We start from the raw sequence: 19666 nt of genomic DNA on the forward strand, positions 1-19666 counted from the left end.
TCGATCGCGCTGACCTTCGGCAGCACCGCTAGCAGCAGCAGCAGCAGCACCGCCACCAGTAGCAGCAGCAGCAGCAGCAGCCTCAGCACCAGCAGTAGTCCCCTCTCCCCGAGCATCTCCTTCTTCGAAACACATCTCGGGCTGCCCGACCAGAAGACACAGATCCGGCACGATTGCATGTGGGCCGGCATGTGCGCCGACCAGTCGCATCCGGAGAAGAGCAGCCACGCGGGCTGCGGTGGCTGTGCCCGCCAGAACCGGCACCAGCAGCAGCAGCAGCAGCAGCAGGCGGCAGTGTCGGTGGCCGCCAGTCTCTCGCGCGTACCTTCCAAGGACATTCCCAAGTCCCAAGGCGAGTCGCCGGCAGCCGTGGAAGCGGCCAGCGAGAAGCTGAAGGTGCCGGGCGGCGTGGGTGGCGGCAGCAGTGTGCTCGCCAATCGGCCTCTGGCCGTTGGGTTTAAGGCGACCGCGCCGGCGGCCACCAGTCTGCTAACGCCGTTCAAGGCGACCCAAAGCTCGGCCCAAATCCCGGCCGGTAGCTCCCTCCTCATCAAGCGTCAGCAGCAGCAGCAGCAACAGCAGCAACAGCACCAGCAGCTTCCCTCCCTCGTGCACGGTCTCAACTATCGCCCGTTCCCGCCGTCCCCGTCGTCGTCGGACAGCTCGGCCGGTGCGGTCGAGGGTGGCGCTAGCGACGAGCAGCAGCAGAGCGTGCGGATGGTGGTGCGGGTGCCGCATCAGCCGCGCGGCTCCTTCCTGGCGGCGCGCGAGCTGGAGGCGCGGAGCGTGGCGGCGCAAAACCACGCCCGGCCGGACACGCCGCTCAGCCTGGACGACGATCCGCTCGAGTTCAAGCATAACCTCGACCTGGTCGCCACCTGCACGATCGGCTCGAACCAGCAGAGCCTGCTGCACACCTCCGCCTCCACCGCCCCGGGACTGGCGTCCGCCAGTGCGGGTAGCTTCGCCAGTAGCAGTAGTAGCGGCAGCAGCAGCAGCAGCAGCAGCAGCAGCAGTAGTAGCGGCAGCCCTACCTCCAGCAGCACCTCGGGCGAATCTCGCACCGGAAGCGGCACGTCGTACAGCGGTCGGCTGAGCAGTCACTGTAGTTGCGGCGGCAGCGGCAGCAGCAGTATAGGCGTGATCGGCAACCACACGACCCAGTGCTACTACAACTACCTGCAGGACACGTCCAGCCTGGACGAGCTGCGAAGCAAGCAGCTGCGGGAGCAGCTGTACATGCTGGACGACCCGTTCGGCATGGGCGGCCCGCTCAGCAGCTACCCGTACCACCACCACCACCACCACCATCACCATCACCACGCGTCCCTGCTGCATCTGCGGCCCGACTCGCCGGACAGCCAGCTCGAGCAGCTGCTGATCGATCTGCGCGAGATCGAGGGCGAAAGCAACTCGATGCTGCTGCTGCAGCACGGCTCACCGGCCGACACTGCTGCCAAGGATGGTCTGCAGTCAGCGGGCCAGCGTCACCAGCAGCAACAGTACCAGCAGCAGCAGCAGCAGCATGTAGGGGCGCGCTCGTCGGCACCGTGCGGCGGCGAGCTGATGAGCGGCGGTGCGCATGCCACCTGCAGCAAGGAGTGCAGCTGGAGCAGCCTGGAGCTGTCCCACCATCTCGTCTCGCCCGGCGGCAGCGGGATGGAGCGCAAGCGGCGGCACCCGTACGCCCACCGGCGGCGGAGCGGCGGTACGGCGCGCGGCTGGATCAGCGAAAATGACGAGGACGACGAGGAGGAGGACGCGCTGAAGCAGCTCGAGGCGGAGGAGGCCTCGTTCGAGAAGCAGCAGAGCGGCGGGGCCCGCTCCGCCTACCCCTGGGAAGACGAGGAGGAGGAGGACGAAGAGGAGGAGGACGAGGAGGAGGAGGAGGAGGAAGAGGACGAGGACGAGAGCGATGAGGATGGCGAGAAGGAGCAGGACGAGGGAGCCCAGGAAGACGAGGAAGAGGAAGAGGAAGAAGAGGAAGAGGATGAGGAGGAGGAAGAGAGGGACGCCAACAATGCCAGCCTGTACGGTGGGGCGGGCCGGAGTCGGATGCGGGGCGCTCGCCACCGGTACCACAGCAGCAACCACAGCCGGCTTCACCACCGGCGAGCGGCGGCCCGTGCCACCTCCTACCGCCCGTACGACGTGGAGGCGCACAAGAACGGCAAGAAGCAGAAGAAGCAGGCGGGTGCTGCCGCCGCCGCCACCACCGCCAACCATCATCTGCTTGCAGGCGGCGGTGGTGTCAGCACCGTCGTCATCGCTGGCAGTGGCGCGGCCTCCCTCAAGCCGGCCACGAAATCGGCCAGTGCGAGCGGCGCCCTAAATGGAGCGCCCTCTGGCGGCTCCCAGCAGCAGCAGCAGCAGCCGGGCAGCAACAACAGCTCGCCACCGTACCAGGCGACCCACTTCGGTGACCACAGCTACACCCGCCCGAAGGGTGGCTACAACATGAACGAGCTCGGCGTACAGACGCCCTCCGATTCCGGTGAGTTTCGTTTTACGTTTCGCTTTCGTTGCTTTCTATCTCTTTTTAGTGTTTTTTTTTTTTTTTAACAATTTGGCTTATCTTTTTGGGATGCACAGCACACGCAATCCCGCCGGGTCTCTCTCTTGCCAGTGTAGTGTAGTGTAGTACACCACACATGCAAGAGAAGGTGTGGATGATTTTGGCGCCAAAACGTAATAAAAAGTGGTGTGGCGTGGGTTGGGGCTTACAATGCGACTCATGACTTGTTATACATGTATTTTTTGTATTTGTATTTGTGTTTGTGTTTGTATTGACTGCTGCAAAGGGGGGGCCGCGTGGTGGTGCGTTGAATTTCAAATAAACAAATAACTAATAAGAAGCATTAATAAACAATCAAAAGTGAGAGGTATTTTTTTGCGAGCACAACAGAGTTGGATTCTGTGGGGAACGGTTTCAAGCCGGTTTCAAACGTGTGTGTGTGTGTGTGAAATAAACGTCAAATCTTAAAACAAGAAGTTTCAATCAATCATTTTGCGTATCAAAAAACGGTTCAAACTTCCGCAAAAAAAAAAACAAAAAAAAAACGCAGCAAGCAACATAACGCCGGGTTTGACATGCCTGCAATCTGAGATGAGATGAGCCTCTAGCGATGGTGAGCTTGGCTTGGTGAGTGTGTGGAGCGGCGGCTCACCGCTCACACACTGTGTGTCATCGCCGCCGACTCCTCACCTCTGTGTGTGTATGTGTGGGTCGCCGCGCATGAGATGAATGATGAATGAATCACGCCGCGCGGTGTGTGCTCGTGAAAAATGAGGAAATGAGTCTTTAAATAATAAAATCCATAACTTTTCCCTACACGCCAACTACGGGAAAATTAGTGTGTGTGTGTGTGACTTTCATTTGGGCCGGAATGTGTGTGTGTGTGTGTGGGGGGTTTTCTCACCCTTAGAAATGACGTCACGCGCGCCTGTTTTAGGCGTGGCCGGTGCAAGCACGCTGTGTGTGTGTGTGTGTGTGTGTGTGTGTGTGTGTGTGTGTGTGTGTGTGTGTGTGTGTGTGTGTGTGTGTGTGTTTTAGGCGGAATTTGCCTCCCCCCGCCGGTCCTGTTTGCGCTCCCGCTCAACTTCACTGTGGGGTGTGATTGGGTGGAGTTGGAGGGGGGTGGGAGGTGGGAGGAGGAAATTTTCCATCCTAGGACAACTTGTATTGCGTTTTGCGGAAACCTTCTTGCCCACAATCCGGCTCACACACACACACACACACAGAAAGAGCGAGAAACAGGACACGCAGGGAGCATGCGCCAGAGCTGAAGCTTTCTTCTTCTTCTTCTTCCTTCTCTTCTGCTGTTCCTTTTGCAACCACGTGTGTGTGTGTGTGTGTGTGTCTGCTGCAGGGTGGAAAAACGCATACGCCCAGGAGTGGGGGGAACGGTCGTCGCCCACAAGCCGTGGCACCACACACCGACACAATGGCGCGTGCGTACGAATTCGTGGCACACAGAGCTGGGTGGGGAGGGAGTGGGGAGGTTGCCCGATTTCAGGGTCAACGGTCTTTTGCCAGTCCCAAACGGCGGTCCCTTTTTGTCTTTCGTTCGCTCCTTTTTTCCACTGTTGGAGTATTGGAAAATTCACTCTCCCCGGAGCCCCGGCCTGCAGACGGATAATTTCTCGCACACTTTTCCTCTCCGCCCACCCGGGATGCGAGTGAACTCACCGGCTGCCGGTACACCTTTTCTCGAATTGAATCCAAGAATTCCAAGAATTGCGCTTTTTTGTTGGTGCGTTTCCTTTGGTCGCGCGTGCAGCGCATATAAATTAGCACATTCAGTGGTGGACGTCCTGGATGTGGCTGGGCAAAACGCGTATATATGTATTACAGGGTTTTCCAATTGAGTTTAGACTAGCAGCATACTTTTTTTGAATAGTCGCAATAGATTCTTGACTAGCATCCTCTATTTTTGATTACGAGCAATGGATTATTCACTAGGAGCAATTGATTTCAGCAGATCCCTGCATGACAGCCTAAGAGCGACGCGTTTATAACATCCGGTGTGACAGATCGACTTGAATAATAATCTGTGGATAATATTTAATTTCATCCGCCCATTTGTTTAAATCACTTGTTTTACTACTATATATCATCCACAAAGTCAGATGTATTTTATCTGATAGGTTTTCGGTGCTATTGTTTTGATTTTATTAATGCACAATACAACACAAAAGCACTTAACGGCTGAATTGAAATATGCAGTAGTGGACCCACAGGCATAACCTAACCAAAAGCTAGTTTGGGCAAGTTTTTCAGAGTGACCATATGTAGTTCTATCGATTTTCGATCGAATATCGGTTTACAATTGAGCGCACTATAGCTCAATTTTTCTAACCAAAAATCAAATGTTTTTCTAAGTATTCACCGTTCAACGTAAAATTAGAATTTAATAAATTTTGTGAGTGAATAAAAAGTTGTTTTTACCGAAAATTACCGAATTCGCTGTAGATTTCCTACCGATAACCTCTAAAAACAATCTGGTCACTCCGCGCCAGCAATCGGCCTGCTGAAATCAATTGCTCCTAGTGAACCCAACTGACATTTTATAGCACGAATAATCGGGAATTCGAGCAAATTCCCTTAAACTGGAGCCTTAAACTTCCCTTAAACTGCACCAGTTTAAGGGAATTTAGAAAAAGTCCTTTAAAATCAAATGTAATGCGGCTTTTTCGTTACTTTCTTCTAGATTCGCCCGAAAACGATGTTTGCTATCGTTATAGTTGGTCATGTAGCCATTTTATACTTAAATAATACCCATTTTTATAGAATAACGTCACATAAAATTAGCTTTTGTTTTTCATCAAAAAACCATAGTCATGAATGAAAAATGAGCTCGACGGCATCGTCCATCGATAGAGGAACGTGTAATTTACGATCACACCAAATCTTGGCGCTTTCAACACACTTGATCACACACAAATTCACAATTTCAGGCGTATCGAGTACTAATCGAGCAGATATGGGAAAACAATTTCGAGCAAATGTCACTTGGGAATAATCCATTGCTCGTAATCAAAAATAGAGGATGCTAGTCAAGAATCTATTGCGACTATTCAAAAAAAAAGTATGCTGCTAGTCTAAACTCAATTGGAAAACCCTGTAAATACGCAAAAGTACGCTTCCCTTCAAAACTTGCTCGCCGAATTTGATTAAAATTGAAGCATTTTTTTTTTTTCACCAACACGAAGCAAATGACATTTGAATATAGTTTTTCTATAGTTTTTGTTTCTGCATGGCATTAATGTTTTGCAGCATAATGTCCTGATGATGGCATAATGTTTCGCTGTGAGCATTCTGTGCATATACAACAGCAGCATGCTGCGGAATGCGGAAAAGAGTACGTGCTGGCGCAATGCGGGTCCTCACTCTCTTGCTTTACCCTTACATCTCTATCTCTCTCTCTCTCTCTCTCTCTCTCTCTCTCTCTCTCTCTCTCTCTCTCTCACCCGTGGGATGTCTGTCTGTCTGTTTGCCTTTCTTATCAGCCACCCAGTATCCCGTCCCGCCTCCCAATTTGACCACCGTCAAGTGTGTAGAATCTGTTCGAATACTTTCACTTTTCAAACGGCGGCGGCGTCGGCCAAGTTCGATGAACCGCGCGCCGGTGTCGTACACACACTGCGCATTGTTGGAGGGAAGGGAGCGCGCAAGGGTGGAAGGAAATCCGGATGTACCAACTGCAGCAAAAAGCACCCCCCCCCCCACAAGCCCTTCTCACCAGGAAAAGAAAGTAAAAACCCCTTTACCCTAGCATTTGTTAATAAATATTCTAACTGTGTGCGTACCGAAGCGCCTGTGCTGGGTGGGGGCTTGATGGGTGTTTGATGTTTGGACCCTCAATTCCTTCCCACCGCCCCCTCGGGCCGTTGTGTTTGGAGCTGGTTTTTGATGCGTTTTTGGTTTGGTTTGCGAAGGGGGAAGTAGAAGTGGTGATGCGTTGTCCCTTCGGTTACGTCATCAGTATCATCATCTTCAAAATCCAGCGTGTGTGTGTGTGAGTGCCGTTACGCTAGCGCACTTTCCTCCCCCTTCCTTTCACTCCCCCCTCCCCCTCCTGACTCCAAAAATAGAAAGGAAAAGTGGTTTGGAATACTCCCAAGGACACCGTGGCGCGGTACACGGCACACGTGGTTGCCCCCTGAGACGTAAAATTAAATAACCAAAAAAAAGGGAAGAAAAAAAAACAAGGGAAATTTCGATGGTTTTTCTTGGGTGAAGCAGGGCGCGTGCGTGTATAGATGCGTGTGGTTTTTTTCCTTTTTTTTTCTTTCTGCTGAGTGCGTGCGTAACCATCATATTCCCTGCGGGCAGTGTGGAGAGGGGAAGGGGGACTTTGGGTTCAAGGTCACTAGCCTCCTTCCCCCTTTGTGCTGGGTGTGTGAGTTCATGCGCGCCTTTGAGACTGGAGGGCCGCAAAAAGGACTCGCGGAAGGAAGAGGAAGGACGCGGTCGCCTCTCTCTCTCTCTTTCTCTCTCTTGAAGAGCACGGGTAAAAGAAGGATTTCGTCTTGGGGTAGTCTGCTGCCATTTCACATATCTCTCTCTCTCTCTCTCTCTCTCTCTCTCTCCTTCTCTCTCTCTCTCTCTCTCTCTTTTCTCTCTCTGCCTTCTGGAGTTTACCAATTCAAAGTGCGCATGGACCGAAAGGAACCAGAAATGGTCAACACGCGCGCACTCCGCAAGGACACAGTGTCTCGGGACGAGGCAGGGAGGGCATTATTTCCGGTTTGCATAATGCCGGTTTCTGTGTAGCCAGGCCTAAAAGGGGAAGGGGGAAAGGGCCAGTAGTTGAAGAGAGCTACGTTGTTTTTTGGTGCTCCGAAGAAGCTCCTGCAATCCTGGGAAGTTCCATTGTGCACTTCCCAGGAAACGGGGAACGGTACGCGCGGCGCCTTCAAATTAACAAAAGCGAATCTGTTCGAAGAAGAAGAAGAAAAAAAACCCGGTACAAGCATTCAACGACAATCGCTTGAAATTAATGATCTCTCCCTGTCTGTTTTGCTTAGCCGGAATACGACGTCATTGAGCCCAAGATTTTATATAAAAAAAAAACGTCCATAATTTGCAAGAACGCCACACAGGCCACACCCTCATTGAATGCTCCAGACACACACGCACAACAATTGCAACACTGCTTACAGGGTTTCGCAAGTCACTTCCGAATGTGCTGAATCATCATTCACCGCCTCCCCCAAGATGTTTTTCAACAGCTGTCACACATTGCACTGGCATCAGAATAAAGGTTTCAATTCTTACACATGATTCTCAACACAATCACAAAGAACGGTCAAACTCAATACAGCCTCAGACACGTTGAAAATCATGTGAAAGATCCTAAGAACTATTGTTGTGGCATCAAATGCAATATTTGACAGCTGTTGAAACGCATTTCGCAGACAATGAAAAAAGTGGTTGACATTGCACATTGACTCGGAAACCCTGTACTTGATTTTCGTGAGTTTTATTATCATCATTGTTCATGGCCTGCACTATGTTTTTCAACAACTGCTGTGACATACTGTATTGGAGCATCACAAATACATTTTTGAGATCTTCTGATCGTTTGAAGTTTTCAACACATCGCAAAGATCGCACTGTCAAACCGCAATTTCAAGCGTTTGGAGAGACTTGTTAAAAGGTTCATGTGGGAAGAGCTGAACAAATATTGGGAAATACTGACGCCTAACTGAACTTCGTTCCATCGCAACTACCCCTAAGTCTAGATCCGTTTTCTACATCTTTGGTTTGTTCCTTCATTTACAAAAATATTTTGACTTTATTTGGTCAACAGTTTCTCCCGATATCTGACAAACTAATAATTGACTGCTAAAGTAGTGCAATATCAATTAAAGTGAAGCTCCAACCAATTCCTTTGCAGCAAAATGAACATCAAAGAAACGAACCCGGGTATTATAAACGCACGTTAATTATTGGGTAAAGCAAATGTTTAGTTGCAGTTGAACAATGTTCCGAAAGGCATCTGAATTATAGTTGGACGTCAAATGTTTACTTACAGTTGGACAGTGTTGATTTGGGCACGAAAGCGTTGCAAAAATGTCGTTGTCATTGGAGATATTGAACCGGGGAACCCTGTAAGCAATGCAGATGGTTCCAGGACAGGAAAAACGCATCTTTGTAGCTGCATTTGGGACTGTAGCGCTTACGTTCTCTGGGGTTGATGATTTTTTTGCTGTGTTTTAAGACCACCCAAAGGGGGTGGTGTTAAATGTGGATGGGCACAGGGATGTGGAATGGGCAGTGCGTGTGGTGTTGTCGCTCATTTCACTTCCCATTAAACTTTCATTCATGAGACACACACAACACACACACACCTCGTCGGTTCAGTGCGTGTGTGCGTGCGTGTGTCATGTTGGGAAAATCTCCGGTTCGAGTGTGCAGAGAAGTGGGGGGGGGGGGGGGGGGAGGACAGGGGACCGGTGCTTAGAGCCCGGCTTTGGCTGCAACATTCCTCCGCAACGTGTGGGCCCCACCCTGCTTGGCTGCTTGCCAGCTCGCCCTTTCTCTCTCTCTCTCCCGTTTTGCGCTGCTGCCACCATCTCCACCCCCTTCCCTTCTTCCCCTTTTGTGGCTGCGGCGTGCGCTTTTCCACGCTTTACGTTTTGGTTTCTCAAAAGGATTGTTTTTTTGCCCGGGACTCTTGCCGTTTTTTTTTGGTTTACCTCTTCCTTCCCTCTTTTGTTTGCTCTACTTCCTTGCTGCGCCACTTCTTACTATTTCTATCTTTTTGTTTTTTTCGTTGAGTAAGTTTTGCTGAATGTAAACCGGATTGGTTTCATCTGCTTTGAGGCGCGCGGGGCACTCTAGATGGCACAAAAGCGCGCGGCCAGCGTGTGCTAATCGTGTTGCGAGGTTGGCTGTGTTGGGTAGGGTATTTCCCACTGGAAAAAAGGAGCACATTTTTGCCAGCCAGCCAGCCTGCCCTGTGTAGCCCGGGCCAGGGCCAGGCGCAAAAAAAACGGAAAAGCAAAGCGTTTCGGTTGCTGCTTTGCTGTGAAAATAGGGAAGAAATAATGATTAAAAAAAATTGAAGGACAAAACCCCTGGCAACCACCGACTTCCAGAGACGCACGTTGGGAAAAATGTAACGCGCAAAAGAGTCCAGCAATCACACACATACACAATCTATTGCGTACTTGCTCCTCAGGGAAGATATTTCTTATTTTGGGGGCAAAATATGGGGAAAATGTATGCCCAGCACGCGCGCCCCACCGCTTGGAGTGTGTGTGTGTGTGTGTGTGTGTGTGTGTGTGTGTGTGTGTGTGTGTGTGTGGAGCCCTGCTGCGTAGAAAGCGGCGTGGGAATGTTGGAGGCTTTTGCCTTCCAAGTGTGTGTTTGTGTGAGTTTAGAGAAAGGGGAGCCGCGTATCCGTTGGCGGTCAAAGTGGTGTCCTCGAAGAATGGTCGTAAAATATCTGTGTGCGGCGATGAGTGCGGGCTTTTGGGGGAGGGAGAGAGAGAGAAAGAGAGAGAGCGCTGGGAAAAGGATTTCTAAATCGACAGCAAACATAAATGATGTGGCTGTGTGTGGCTGGGTGTGTCGAGGACGCAAAAAGGGGAAGGAACAGAAATACGATAATGTTTCTACGCAGCAACATTTTTAACCAAATTCCGCACAAAGAAAGAGAAGAGAAATAGTTCTTTTTTCTTAACAAATTCGTTCGTCTAGAAAGTATATTTGAATCTTCCACCCCTTTTGAATAACCCTTAGAGCGATAAGTGTAGCCCCCCCGAAGTCGAATCTCTTGCGGAAGGATACACCGAATCGCGCATCCGCCACTTCTCGGCCACAACAGAGTGCAGACCCTTCACAGAAACATGCACAATGTATGCTTCCCCCCACCCCACCCCAAAATACGTCGGCGACATATTTGTTCCCCTGCTTTCCTAAACCCCAAAAAACCTCGGGGTCGGGACATTATTCACGCCACATCCTACCTTTTTGCGCGTCTGCTTCTCACAGCTCGGCTCGCGCGGCCCTCGTCGCTTCGGCGGGTGATTTAATGCGCGCGCGGGGTTTTTCGATTCATGTGTTGGAATTCGAAAGAGACGCGTGTGAGAGAGAGAGAGAGAGAAGGCGAGTCTGTGGTGCTGCGAACCACAAAGCGGGTTGGTGAGAGGAGGAGACAGCAGCAAGAGACAGCAAAACGCACTTTTTATCATCTACGCGACATCGTGGCATCCGCTGAGAGGTTTTGCTCCTTGTTGCTATGCGGAGCAAAACGTGCTATCGATGGGTGTGTTTGTGTGTGTGTCTGCTCGAGATAGACGTCAAAAACGTTAGAGCTCGCGCAACATACAGAGAGCGAGAGAGAGAGGGAGAGAAGGGATGGGGAGGTGAAAAACGATTGTATGAGAAGAGACTGAGCGATAGAAAGCGTGAGCGAGAAAGAGAAAACACAAGATTGTGCGTGTACACGGAGAGCATGTGGTTGGCACAATATGGAGAAGGGTGGTGTAGAGGAGCGGCAGAGAGACACACAGAAGAACGTGTGAGATTATGCTGGTTAGTAGGGGGGGTCTTGTGAACCGAGATGGGAAGAAATCTTTGACAGAAAAAACCGGCCAATGATTAGAGAGAGGTTAGTGTCCGTGTGTATTGCATCTCACACAACACACACAGCAGATTAACACTACACACTCCACACGCAGAAAGACGGAAGGAGATAGGTACGGAGGGAGTGCTTGAGAGGGAAAGTGAGACGTATAAAGAGACACTCTCAACATCAATGGCATGGCTACAGCCAATCCAGAAAAGTTTTTCAACGTGGTTGGAGAACTCCGAGTGGCGGGATTCGATCGTGGCCGGCCGTGTTGGAAGCTCGTCACGCTCACCGCTGCACCACGGAGGCCCTTGGGTGTGATGGCTGTTCCAGCGCAACCCGGTCTAATGTGGGCTGTGCTCTGCTAGCTGTTATTTCTGGCTTTGCCAATGAACCAACTGGGGGTTTGGAAGTTTTGTGGAACATTTATTGTATTTCTTATTACAATTCTTTAAGGTATACATATTAAAATAAAATATAAAATATTTATTTTTACATTAATGTTTTTGCAGGGGGGATTTTTCACATGCTTTTACGACCATAAAACTCTGCAATCTGTTTCCTACTATCGAATATTGTTAGCTAATGTGTTTTTTCCCCATTCTCTGTTTCCTCTGTTCCCCTTCCCAGATGAAGAAATCGACGTGGTATCGATCGGCGACAAGAACCTTCCGACCAACCCGACAGAGCGCGACTACCGCCAGCTGCAGTCGGAGGTGGCGAGCAAGATACGCACCGCCTCGTCCCGCGGCGCCCCGAACGGTGCGCATACGTACGGGGGAGGTTCCCATCACCACCAACACCACCATTCCTACCAGCGCCACCAGCACCATCTGGGCGACGGGCCCGGTTCGGGCCTGCACCATCTCGGCGGCATCTATCCCACGCCGGCCGGCTCCACCACGATATCCGGTGCCAACACGCCGCTGCCGACCGGTAGCGGGGGCGCTAGTGCGGCCTCCTCGCCGCCGCCCGCCTGCACCACCGGCAGCAGCTCGTCCGGCGCATCGCGGAAACGGCCGGTCGGCGGCAGTTCCGGCAAACGTTCGTCCACCGCCAGCAAACGGATGCGCATGTCGCACTCGAAGCGCAGCGGCGGCGGCGACGGCAGCAGCAGCAGCGGCGGCGGCAGCCGGTACGATTCGACCGCCGCCCAGGCGCTGGCCGAGGAGCTGGACACGGTCGAGAAGCGCAACCTGCACAACAACCTGGAACGGCAGCGCCGCATCGGGCTGAAGAATCTGTTCGAGGAGCTGAAGCGCCAGATACCGCAGCTGCGCGACAAGGAGCGCGCGCCCAAGGTAAACATTTTGCGTGAGGCGGCTGCCCTCTGCACCCGGCTGAACCAGGAGGCCGAGCAGGTGAATGAGCTGCGCCAGCGGCAGATGAAGCTGTACGAGCGCGTGCGCTACCTGCGCGCCTCCATCCACAGCCAGCGGCTCGGTGTGGACTAGTGAGGAGCAAAGACACAGTAAGAGAGAGAGAGAGAGAGAGAGAGAGAGAAAGAGAGGGAGGGAAGAAGAAGGAAAGAGAGAGAGGGTGTGTCGACGACTCCAACAACACTCACAATGCCGGGTATGTTAGTGGCACACATGACCTTGGGTTTATTTTCTTTTATTTTTCTTTTATTTTTGCCTTTTGCTCGTTATACATCTACATGGAGAGAAACCACAGGCGGAGGGAGAGAGAGAGCGACAATTAGCATAAACCAGTAGGGTAGGAAGAACAGATTCGACTTTCGATTCGGACGGGGTAGAGTAGGGAGATAGGTGTAAGGTACAGATGATGAAAAAACTAATAGTTCCTGATTTTTTTTTGTTTTTTTTGGGTTTGTTTGTAAACAAGGTCTAGAAGCCTAACGTGTTAAAACATATTAGCTTTTTAGGTTTTTTTTTGCGTATATAGAAAATATCCTATCGGATGCACACACATCCGCCATTACAATTAGCGTAGGTTACGGCAACAGTTACTGCTTAGTGAATGATGTTTGCGCTTATTTTTGGACCAGTTTTGATTGATAATTGTGCGGGGCGATCCCAGTGGCAGTTGTGCAAGGCCGGAGGATGCCTTTTTCCTTTGCCCGTTTGTGCTTGCGCGTCTTGCAAATGCAAGGCGACGCCAGCGAGTTGGGGTCATTCGGGCGGACGAGGCCAGAAGCATGATCGAAAGAAGTTTGCAAACTTTCCCTGCTCGCTAGCCGCATTTTCTACTAAGTAGTACTCCTATAATCATTACTGCAAACTGCTACACTAATAGGTTTTAGCGTAGCCCCGCGAGCTCTTTGAGAATCTGCCTGAAGGAGAGGGAATGTGAACATTTCACACACATACATACAAAAAAAAAAAAACGAAGAATTGAGGAGATTGGTAGGAGGATGATGGGAGATGATGTATACATCTGTGTTATGGTATGGTGGATCTTGTGGACCCATTTTCAAACCCTCAAGCCGGGCGGCGCCTGGGGTGAAAGGGCCCGGATCGGTTTGGTTCTTCCTGCAAGTGGATGGATTTTGTGCTTCTTCAACATAAGTTTTCTTTCTTTTTTTTTTGTTTTTTGCTGGCTCTTCTCTCGCATCATTTGATTGCTGCTGGGCGGTATTATTGTGTAAGAGCGCTGCAAACACTAAACTACGCGAGTCTACGACATAACGTTATGTTTTTTTTGTTTTTTTTTTGAGCAGCGGAGAGAGAGAGCGTAAGACGACGGACGTGCCGTTCATGTGCCGTTTCTCTCTCTCTCTCTCTGTGGCTCTCTTTGACTTTATTTCATCCTATTGCCTATTGATTTACGATGCACCCACACCCCCGCCGCGGGAAAAAAAAGGGGAAAGAGAGATTGGGGGAAGAGTAATTTTTCCCCCCCTTCTCCGCATGTGTAAATGGCGCTGCAATTTGAGAGAACATACAAACAGCATTTATTTGCATGTTTTCGGTAATGATTGTACATAATTACATATATACACGCAAGCAAGTGTTTGCATTTTAGGTATTAAACAAAAAACAAAAAACAAAAACAAAAACAGGCAAACAAAAATGAGATAAATGGAGCACGGTGCGAGTGATGCATGATCTTTGCAATGATTGTACATAGCTTCTTACAGGAGGCACGCTATTTCATAGGTATTGGCATTTAAGGATTGCAAAAGCAAAAGCACGATTTTGCTACTTTTCGCTGCACGCAAACGGTCGTGTACCCTTTTAGGTACTTTCAATTGGAGCGCCAGCGCATTTGCTGGCAGCGTATCAACAAAACCACACATAAAACTACTTACGAGAAGTTCTGCACTAGGCATTACTTACCAAAAAAAAAAAAAACAAAACAAAAATGCATTTGCTCTCCGGACGTGTAAACACAACCAACATTAACTACTTACGGAACTAACTTTGCAACTACGACGTGCGCGTACCACGCAGCTGTACAAATATTACAAACTCGCTCTACCTACCCCATTTAGCAAACCATGCATTAACTGTGCTATCTTACGTATATATATATAAATATTCATATATGTGCATACACAAAAAAAAAACATGTACGAAGGAAGAAAGTCCTTTAACTTTAACATTGATTCAAAGTGTCGCAGAGATGTGTTTAAGGGCGGCGCAAGGGGTGATCGAATATTTGACACGAGCAGAGCAGAGGAGGAGAGTCCCCACTGACGCTAAACGATGACGGGGAGCAGGAAACCGGGATCCATTTATTAGAGACGCAAGCAGGAGACGTGTGTGTGTGTGTACAGAAAGGAAAGGAGACGTTTCGGTTAAGCTTTTTTTTTTGACGAATAATATGTTGCAATCTTGTTTTTTTTTATTATTATACTTTCATAATTTTTATGTGTTTTACATAATTTTTTTTTCACAACAATTTTGTTGCTTAGAGTATGATTTACAACCTTAGGTAGGGGATGCTAGGAAACATTTTCTATTACACTTTTTTTTTGGTCTTTATTACACTTGTACATATTGGTTAGTGTTTTCTTTTACTTCTTCTTCTACTGCTGTGTATAGTTGGGAAAGAAAAGGGGACCGAAGAAGCGGGCAGAAGAGATAGGCGGAGCGGTGAGATAATAGAGGGAAATGCTGGTGGGAGGGATATGATGCTTAGGAGGTTGCGAACCCCTACACGCGTGTCCCTCCTGGTAGCGTCCTCTCTGTAACGTTGTGTTCATTACTTGTTACGATTTGTGGGGGGAGAGGGAGGGGGGGGGGAAGGGGAATAAATGGTAGTGCGTGAGAAGAATCTGCATGTGCATGTGAAATGACAAAATGCGATTAAACAAAACATGCTGATTATTATTATTAGTTTCTTTTTTTTTTGGTATATTTTCTCGCGGGAAAGAAAGGTTTATTTCGAGTTTAGTTTAGGTTAGGCAGAAGTAAAAAAAAAAAAACTACATTTAAATGGCGTATCGGATAGAGATGAGATATGGAAGAGAGAGGAGAGGGAGGGGAGAGAAGGGGGAAGAGAAGAGTCCGCTATTGCGGTGCCACGTTCCTTTGGTGTGCGCGTGTTTTTTTTTTTTTCGTGTGTGTATCTGTGCTGTCCCTGCGAGGATAAATCATGTGTAAGAATGTTCCTGTTGTATGTTAGTGTAAACCTTTTTTTTTACATACTTTACAATTAACAGTTGTTTTTTTTTAAATGTATAAATACATTCAAAAATGATTAGTTAGGTTTTTTTTATTGAATGAGTTGATTTTACTGTGGCGTGAGGGAGGAGAAAAAGAGCAGAAGGAGGATATCAAGGTGAAAGACCGGGAAAATGTGTGGGTGAAAGGGGGCGGGGGGAGTAGAAGTAGGAGCCAGGAGGAAATGGGACGTAGGTAGAGGTAGCTGTCGCCATATAGGCAAGTAGGATCTTTCCGCTTCTGTTTCTACTCTTCAATTTTGCGCTCGCCAACCCCTTGTGTGTGTGTGTGCGCGCTAGTGTGTGTGTGTATGGTGTGCGGGAAAGAAAACCCCCGCCTTCCGGGTGTACAAGAAAGCATAAACCAGTGTGCGTTGACGATTGGTGCTTGAAGGGGATGCGGGGTACATCTGCTGCTAGTTAGCTGTTAGCTCCCGCAAGAGCGCTTTAAAAGACATTAAAAGATACTCGGCCCTCCTCCCAGTTCAATAGCGTAGGCAAAACAAAACAAAAAACAATTCAAAAACAAACACACAGCCACATACACACACATGCACACACTACTTCAATGCAGATGAGTTTGTCCCAGCTGTTTTGTGCGCTACTGTTAGATGTTTTTCAAAAGTGTACTTCTCTTATTTTTTTAGGAGGTTTTTTTTAAAATATACTATCATTACTATTGTTAGACTTAAATGCAAATGACTTAGAGTTGTAAGTAATATATACACAATTAAAAAAAAAACAGAAACTGAAGGCAGCGATATATCAGGAGTTTTTCTTTTTTTTTTAAACTAAACTAAGCGTAATTAAGCGTAGCTTTCTTTTCCTTAGATTTCAAGCGAGACAGAGACATTTCGATATTGATCAGTGCGTGTTTTTTTTCTTCTCCGTTTTTGTTCTGTTCGTGTAGGTTACCTAAAAATTACTATCACAGCACCACTACTAATAGTACTGGCAACAGCAAATGTGTTTTTTTTTTTTTACAAAATTGTTAACCTTTATTTTTTATGATTTTTTTTTTTTGGTTTTGTATAAATATTATCTCAAAAACATAAGCAAATTTGGTGTTTTCTTCTCTGCAATCTCGTTCGCTTTTGTTTCGTTTTGTTTTGTCGCTCCGGAAGTAAGGCATCGTTTCCTCGCAATTATTCGTTGGTGTGTTGAGTTGCGCTGTGTGTACGTGTGCGTGTGTGTGCGCTGCATTTGAAAATAAAGTGGAGAAAAAGGATGAAAGAAACTAGGACTCCCGTTTTGTTTTCTGCCACCTGCGGTTTTGGTTTCGAATTAACCAAACGGGGTTTTTTTGTTTTTTTTTTTTCAATTATTATTTGTTGTTGATTTGAAACGTATGAGCTCTTCTCTAGCGTAGGGTGATTTCGTAGGAGGACAGTTGGGATGACGTTGTGTGCCATTCACTCTGGGAGTAGAGTTTTTAGTTTTTTTTTTGACTTCTTCTGCACATCCTTGTAAGTAATTTTGTTTTTTTGCTATCTTAAACCTCGCAGCGAGCTAGGGTGCAAAACCACCAACACACACACACACACACACACACGCTTAACATTAGTGGATGAATTAGTTTTTGCTAGTGCGGGGGCACACTTAGAAAGCGACCTTCCCCAAAAAAAGAGCGAAATTAGGGGAAAAAGGCGGATAGGGAACAGAAATACTCCTGGCGAAAGAGGAAAGGAAAGAAAACAAACAATCGTGTACCTAGTGGAAAAGGGTCCGGACGGGTTGGGGCTGGGGCAGAGGTGTGTGTGTGTGTGCGTCGCCATCGTGCACTTGGCCGTACAACCCATGCCAAACAGTAATCTTTTTGTGTCTGCAGCGGACAAAACAAACCGATTTAAAAGAAAAGAAACAAAACCCCAGTGCTTTACCTACTTATATATATAATATATATTATATACATATTATTACTTGTAAACACTATATAACCCCTTCCGGCGAACACTTCTACAGTGAAGTAAAATTCCCCTTTTGCATGTTTATGAATTGCATTGCGCGTACATTCTAAAAAAAGAAGAATTAAAAAAAAACAGACCCCACATACACACACAGTTTATCTTTGCATCTAGATAATAAAGCCTAATCATAATAATATATCTATATACATATGCTGAAGTATATATACATATATATACAAATGCAAGAAATATATCTATTTATGCATACATAGGAATGCCGGATTAGGAATGGCGCATCAATTTGCGATACGTCTTTCCGCATCGATAAAGGATTGCAACAACAACAACAACTACAAATAACAAAGTCGAGTGCATTTTTTTTTGTATTTCTTTTAATAATTACTTGGTTGGATAAACACCTGGATTACACCAAACACAACGAACAAACAGTTTGCTCAACAAAATAATATTTTGTAAGGGATTTTTTTGAAAACAAAAAAAACATTTACTGATTATCGTAATGAAACGCAAGCATTGCTTTTACACCGTACAAAATGAAAACTGCTCGCCTCGCCACTCCGTTTTACAACAACAACAACAACAAAAATCTCCAGTTTCAGGCTTTATTGTTTTGTATTGTGTTTTTTCTCTCCTGTTTGTTTGTTTGTTTATCAAAATTTATAGTCCCACGACGGGATCGGTAGTTCCGTGCTCTCCGCGTTGCAGAGAATCCTTTCCTTTACACTTGAAAGCAATATATATGTGTGTGTTTTTTGTTTGTTTGTCTGTTTGTGTACGACGAGAGAAAGGATGAATCCTATATTTTACCTATACTGATTATTTTTTAACTGGTTAATCGAAGCAACAACAACCCAAAAGGGAAATAGAATTACTGAAAATGACATTCAAAGAAAGAGAAACAAATAGAAAGAGAGAGTAAAAGAGGAGCAGTAGCAAGCAAAGTATGAAGCAAAGCAGAACATTACAAGTACAATAATAATCACTAAAAAAAACACACACACGACAAAACCAACTGGGAGATTCAATGTTCTCTCCTTGTTTAGACACACAGTTTAGATTTCGGGTGTGTTCCGTTTTTGGGGGCACGCAATCTTTTTTTTATTCTCAATATATTTCCAATACGCTTTCAGAAAAAGCTCGCAAAGTTCCAAACCATGAATTGGAAGTGGATGGCAGGGGAGGGAATGGGGGGTTTGCGATGATGGGTGGAAGAAGATAACTGTGACTTGAGATTAGTACGTAAAACCGTGGTATGTGTGGCTGGAGCATTCACTATCATTACTATTAAACTACCCCCCCCCCTCCCCTTCGCCTTTGTTAGCCACACTGATCTAGTTCGCACTCTGTGGGTGTCATAAAACGCCAAGTCATCATCTCGCTACCTGATCTCCCGACGAGATCAGCGCAACCGTTTTCTGTTTTATTTTTGCCGTTTTTGTGTAAAGCTAGGAATTTCTTAAATGCTAATTAAATTAGCGCATAAGCCAGGCAATTGATGCAGTTTATAAAAAAAAAAAAACTAAACACCCAAATGCAATAGTGTATAGAGAACGGGCGCAGCCAAGATAGTAAGGATTAAAACAAACATTAAATATATATATGGACAAGAGAGAGAGGGAGAGAAAGAGAGAGAGATAGAGAAAGAGCGCCGCGGAAGATGGAATAAGTTGGTATGAATGGATGAATCGGACAAAAAAGGTAAGGGCTTGCTATTTGTTTGCAGTTAGAAAGGCATTGATTGATTGATTGATTGAATGGTAGTTAGTTGAAACAATGTTGAAAACGAAAAGCTAAAAACAAAACTGAACTAATGTCGCGCGAATGTTATAACGAAAATCCAATAAAATAAAACAAAACAAAAACACACCCTACACCAAATTCCATTTCCAACAAACTGAATTCCCGAAACCTCCCTATTTGCAGTAAAATGTACGTTGGGAGATCGGGAAGAAAAGCAACAACAACAAAAAATGTTTCCATTTTATCAACTTTACAACACCAGCAAATGAAAGAAATACTTCTGCGAA

General features: G+C 47.3%; 1 protein-coding gene across 1 annotated transcript in view; it reads left to right on the forward strand.

Moving 5' to 3' along the window:
• The window catches only part of LOC120905487 (hornerin), a 25149-nt gene extending 5966 nt beyond the window's left edge, over positions 1 to 19183 (forward strand). The window contains exons 2-3 of the mRNA XM_040316308.1: positions 1 to 2494; positions 11715 to 19183. The exon at positions 1 to 2494 is cut by the window's left edge and continues 202 nt beyond it. Coding sequence (XP_040172242.1) covers positions 1 to 2494; positions 11715 to 12538 — 3318 coding nt within the window. The 3' untranslated portion in view covers positions 12539 to 19183. The remainder of the gene's footprint in view (positions 2495 to 11714) is intronic.
• Positions 19184 to 19666: the final 483 nt, after the last annotated feature.

Source organism: Anopheles arabiensis, chromosome X, assembly GCF_016920715.1.
Source record: "Anopheles arabiensis isolate DONGOLA chromosome X, AaraD3, whole genome shotgun sequence".
Lineage (NCBI taxonomy): Eukaryota > Metazoa > Arthropoda > Insecta > Diptera > Culicidae > Anopheles > Anopheles arabiensis.